Below are 5,973 nucleotides of genomic sequence, written 5' to 3' on the forward strand. Positions count from 1 at the left end.
CGAATAATTCATTTCTTTTATTATAAAACCATACAATAATGGCTACATTTCCTAAAGAATAATTCATTCTTAAGATTAACATAATAAAGGGTACCTGTCGATAAAATTAAACTTATTACATAGCTCATTTTCAAATTCGTATTGGCTCTGACGGTACCTATCCACAAGATTAACATAATGAAGGGTACCTGTCGATAAAATTAAACTTATTACATAGCTCATTTTCAAAGAATCCTACAAAAGTGTTGATATATGCACCATTTTAACTGGTCTAATAAGGTGGAGGAATTACTGGGACGGTTAAAAGTGGAATCTGAAAAAAAAAATTCGGGCAAAAAAATTTCAAAAAATCTTGTAGAGAAAGTGTTTGAATCGTGTTAGGCAATTATTTAATAAAAAAATTAATATTAGAAAACATTAAACTTTTTTTATTTTTATATATTTCTGTATATTGATCAAATTTTATGTCCATTTTTAATAATAAGTTTAAAACTTATTCTTATAATAATAATATTTTTTTGTTATTTCTTTTTATAATTAATTGCATGTCCATTTTTAATGATAGGTTTAAAACTTATTCTTATTAAAAAAAATAAAATTGTTATTTTGTTTTTATGATTAATTTTAAGTTATGTATCTAAATTGTAACAAAATTATAATTTTACTAACAATATTAATTATAAATGTACGCTGCAATGACAATTTCATTTCTTTTGTTATTTTTGTTTTTACCATAGTCACGTGTTATGTATATAAATTGTAATAAAATTGGAAGTTTGTTATCGATATTAATTACAAATGTGTGGTTTACTGATAATTTTGAAAAACAAATAATAAACATCAAATCAATTCAATGATATAGACAATTTTTCTTTACATTGACATATTTTATTTCTAGATGGATATCTAATGCGTTGATTCATCCATATCTTTTTCTTCATGTTCAATAAGATCATCTTTCCTTTTTTTATATTTATATATTACTTTTTCTTGACCGTTCAATGAGATCATTTTCCTTTTTTTTTTTTTTTATGTTCATATATTACAATGTATGATTCAAATATAATGTCATTTTTATTTTATTTTTGTTATCTTTGCATTTACAATTCGTCATGTGCTATGTGTATAAATTGTAATAAATTTGGAAATTTGTTAACAATATTAATTACAAATATGTGGTTCAATGATCATTTTGAAAAACAAGAGATCGTTTTTCTTTTTTCTTTTTATATTTATATATAACAATGGTATCATTCAATGATAATTTCATTTTCTTTGTTATTTTTGCATTTACAATTCATTATGTGCTATTTGTATAAATTGTAATAAATTTGGAAACTTGTTAATAATATTAATTACAAATATGTGGTTCAATGATCATTTTTAAAAACAAGCAATATATATCAAGTCACTTCAATAACATTAACATATTCTATTTTTTATAGATCTCTAACATGTTGATTCATCCATATCTTTTTCTTCATGATCAAAGAGGTCATTTTTCTTTTTTCATGTTCATATATTTAATTTATTTAAAGAAATATATCATGTTAAGTCATAATTGGTAACTCTAAATGTGTCATATACCCTAGATATTTACAATTTGTTATTATTTGAACACTTACTATGTGATTTTTCTATCTCTAACATTACAATAAATATTTAATGGAAAAAAAATACAATTAGTTAATCCTTGAACATAAATTTCTCAACCATTTACTAATCTCATAAAAACAATGGATAATTTGAAACAATGTTTCTTTATTTTTCACAAAACTATGCTTATTATTTTTATTGCAATATACATGATAATATGTTTGTGTTCTTGATTGATTTCTAGATAACAAATTGGATGTTATCAATATTACACAATCTAAAATCAATATTATACAATTGATAATTGTAACTTTGTTCATTCAATTTTCTATATCATTAAATCCTTATTCTTGTGTTTTTCATAATGATTTTTATCTTTCTCGATTTTATGTATCTTTATCTTACTCTTTCATTTTCTTTTTAACTTTTCAAGCATACATTGAATACCCCACATCTTGAAAATCCTCGATAGTTCTCTTTAGTTTACCTTGAATATTAATTCCAAGATCAACAAGATGTATCATTTATAACATTAGTAATATTTTTTAAACTGCTGAGATTTTTAAGAAAAATATGGAGAAGATATAGTTTGAGCTCGTAAATTCAAATCTAAAGTGGGTTATGTATATTTCCTAAGGTTAGAAGGGGTAGAATATGTACACTTTCTTGATTTTGAAAGAAAGTGAAATCTAATGATATGATTTTTTGGAAAATCTCTACTAAATGTTGGAAGTAATGATTCCATGTTATGTGTGTCATGTGTATTACAAGTTGTTAGTGAGTATTATGAGGTGGTATTATATATGTGGTTGTTGGCCATGTATATGAGTTATTGGTGTAGGATCTAGATTTGTGGAAGTCAATTATTCACATCCTATATATGTAGTTGGTATAATCAATAAAAAATATAGTGTGGTTGTGTTGTGTGTAATTGTTCTCTCTCTATTTTTTTTTTACTAGTAGGAAAACTTATCATAACTTAGTTGTCAAACCAGCAGTGAAGACAACCATCTTTGGTGGTTATCCTAAAATGCAGAATGGCTCATCATTTTTATTCAAGGAAAATCATGCCACCTAGAACAACCCACTTTGGTCCGTAATGGGGCAGCTTTCGCACCTACCATATGCTTCTAGATCTTGAGATGTTAACTTGTTTCCTTGCATCCAAAAAACACATGCTCTTAACCAAACAAAAACAATTTTATCACAATTTGATTCAAACCGAATGGGGTAGCTTTCACACCTGCCATATGCTTCTAGATCTTAAGATGTTAACTTATTTCCTTGCATCCGAAAAACACATGCTCTTAACCAAACAAAAACAATTTTATCACAATTTGATTCAAATGGAAAATTCCAATAAATATCTACATATTTTTTAAAAAACCGCTAAAAAAAATATACTAAAAAATGAGCCGAAACGTTTGATATTTGACATAGTCGCATAGTGCGATTTAAAAAATATACTAAAAAATGAGCCGAAACATTTGATATTTGACATAGTCGCATAGTGCGATTTAATCTATCCGATCATTAGTTGCTTGGGTTTTAACGAGACCAATGTTGAGTTAATGAATGATGATTTTGATGACTTCAGCGTGATTCAGCATGGTAAAGGTAATTTTGATGACTTCACCGTCATTCAGCATGGTAAAGGAAAAAGGAATTTAGAAAGGTATTGGACTCTAAACCGTGCGAGGACCGGCCGAACAAACCAACCCTATTTCTGGTTTGCTCGGCTTATAAATCTTGGGCAGTGTCAATAATGGGAGCTCAAACAACCCCATCTCATCTTCTCTTATTTGACCAACCGCCGAATCAGGATGTCTGCAGCATCTCATGACGAATCCACCGCAGCAACAGCGGCACAAGTTGAATTGGATCCTTATCGTCTTCATATGTATGGGGAGGCTGAGAAGCATACAGCATGGAGGCATGGAGCTCCACCCTCTTACCATCTCGTCAACAAGTTGTTTGAAGAAGGCCGAACTCAGGTTCGCTTTTGTATTTGCACTTTTGTCTTCTACCATTTAATTCCGGAGTTTCATATGACTTTGCAGATGCAGTAATTATTTAAATCCATATGTGCAGGTATGGCCAAAAGGTTCCTTGGAAGAAACTGTGGAGAAGTTGGTGAAAACATGGGAGATGGAGCTGTCTCATAAGACAAACATACAAGATTTCAAATCAATTGACCCTTCCAGCTTTTCTATGAGTGTTAACGGTAATATTTCAGATAGATATATAGATATATATAGTCAAGTAATTAACATATAGACCTCACTTGTCTGAGTGTGCCTTTCCCTGTGAATTGTGAAATTCATGCAGGCAGGACTGCGTTATCAGGAAAAGAGACCCTCGATATGGGAAGCTACAATGCACTCCTTCAGACATCTTTGCCGGAGGAACTTCAATACTACAAGACGTCCATGGAAACATTTGAGTCCTCTCATGACATATTTCGAACTTCGTTTCCCACAGGTTTTGCTTGGGAAGTGGTTCAAGTCTATACAGGCCCCCCACTTGTAACGTTCAAGTTCAGGCACTGGGGCATCATGGATGGGCCTTTCAAAGGCCATAAACCAACGGGAGAAACCGTGCAGTTCATTGGAATTGCTATTGCAAAGGTCAGCACACTGCACTGTACCTGATCTTCAACCTTAAATGTCTAATCAATTCTTAGAAAGGATCACACAATCCTGAAATTCAAAGAACTCTTTAGTATTAATACCCATTTTAATGTTTCTGTGATATTTTGAGAGATTACTTGCAGCCTGCAGTCATTTTGGTTTTGATATTGGAGGTTTATTATGGTTAGTGAAGAGCATTTAATAACTGAAGGGTTGTTGATGTTGTGCAGGTGGACAAGGGAATGAGGATTGTGGAGGTGGAAGTGTACTACGACCCTGCAGAGCTTTGTGGGGGACTTTTGAAGGGACCAGTGGAGGAGAGTTATGGGGATTATAAGAAAGGAACAGAAGGTTGCCCCTTTTACGCTGGAATTGATCATGACCTCTCCATCTCCAAATAAGCAGAGTATTATTCTATATAGAGTAACTCTTTTATTGTATATGGTTGATTTCTTTTACTGCATCTGAAGTTTGGTTTGTTTGGATAATCACGGTGACAAAATACCATTATTTTGAGTTTATAGTTAAATACAACTTGAGATTTCAGTCAGGCGCCAGTGGCACACCGTTGGATGGGACTTTTAAATGTTTATAACTTTTGGTTTCCTTCATAAAATGTAGATGACGTTTGTGGCTTACAAAATGGGTGAGGTTAAATGTTAATTAATTAATTAATTAAAATCTAAGTTTAAATTAAAAAAAAAGGGGGTGTGCTGATTACATATCGGGTAAGATATTTCATAATATTTTAATTGATGGTTAAAAAATGAATTTAGATGTAAATTTAAATTAAAAAAAGTAAGTTTTTAAATTAACTTTAAAATGAATTTAGATTTAAATCTTTATATATATAGACAAGATACATTTTTACTGTTACCTCCTCACCACTTTAATCTATAATTTTTAGATATATTTTTCTTGATCGGGACACGTTTTCACTTCTTTAATGTACAATTTTGACTAACACATTTTTTTGATAGGGATAGGTCCTGAACCTCTTTAATGTACAATTTTGACTTATATTTTTTTAATAGGGATACATCTGATCTATTTAATGTACAATTTTGATTTCATGGACCATTTTTAGTGAGGTATTTTAAGGAGCAATTTATTTTATACAACTTTATATATATATATATATATGGATTTGATTCATCTAATCGTATAATTTACATACACCATTTTTAATGAGGTATTTTAAGGAGCAATTTATTTATACAATTATAATATATACATTTTATTTAATTAAGCGTATAAATTATTTTTGGTCTATAATTTGTTTTCTATTCATGTTTAGTATGAGTAATTTATGAGTAATTTATTGTATATGAGTAATTTACTGTATATGATTTTATCTAATTAAGTGTATAAATTTTTTGCCTTAATTTTTTCCTATTCATTTTTAGTAGGAATAATTCATTGTATGTGAAAGAAGACCTAATAAAGTAGCTTTTTATAGTTTTTTTCAAAATATAAAATAATTAAATAAACATATATAATTTTAAAAAAAATATAGAATTATAAAATAAATGTTTAGAAGAGAGGGGAGCATCAAACTCCAAATAGAACTAGAGGTAATGCTTAATAAGTTTAGCTCATTTAAACACAACACTCAAAAATATATAGACAGATAGGATTGGAGAGTAAGTTGTAGAAAATCAAGATTAGATGATGTAGGAGCATCAAACTATATTGATTCACTTTGACATGACCAATCAAAATCATTTACCAAAGAGGGTTGGTCCTC

At 29.3% G+C, this 5,973-nt stretch overlaps 1 protein-coding gene across 1 annotated transcript; it reads left to right on the forward strand.

Moving 5' to 3' along the window:
• Nucleotides 1–3,327: 3,327 nt before the first annotated feature.
• Nucleotides 3,328–4,776, forward strand: LOC149157917 (pathogen-related protein-like). The gene is made up of 4 exons (XM_089437682.1): nt 3,328–3,590; nt 3,688–3,820; nt 3,925–4,223; nt 4,457–4,776. The coding sequence occupies exons 1-4, from the start codon at nt 3,420–3,422 to the stop codon at nt 4,625–4,627; spliced, it is 774 nt and encodes a 257-aa protein (XP_089293808.1). The 5' UTR covers nt 3,328–3,419; the 3' UTR covers nt 4,628–4,776.
• The last annotated feature ends 1,197 nt before the right edge of the window (nt 4,777–5,973 follow it).

This window comes from Pinus tabuliformis, chromosome 5_2, assembly GCF_031772625.1.
Source record: "Pinus tabuliformis cultivar Carrire ecotype Pingquan chromosome 5_2, CPIR1, whole genome shotgun sequence".
NCBI classification, from domain to species: Eukaryota; Viridiplantae; Streptophyta; class Pinopsida; order Pinales; family Pinaceae; genus Pinus; species Pinus tabuliformis.

Excerpts from the sequence above, each read along its gene's own strand:
- LOC149157917 (XM_089437682.1), top strand. The coding sequence starts at position 3,420 with ATGTCTGCAGCATCTCATGACGAATCCACCGCAGCAACAGCGGCACAA. Across the intron at positions 3,591-3,687 it reads TTGAAGAAGGCCGAACTCAG|GTATGGCCAAAAGGTTCCTT; the intron begins GTTCGCTTTTGT and ends CCATATGTGCAG. Across the intron at positions 3,821-3,924 it reads CTTTTCTATGAGTGTTAACG|GCAGGACTGCGTTATCAGGA; the intron begins GTAATATTTCAG and ends AAATTCATGCAG.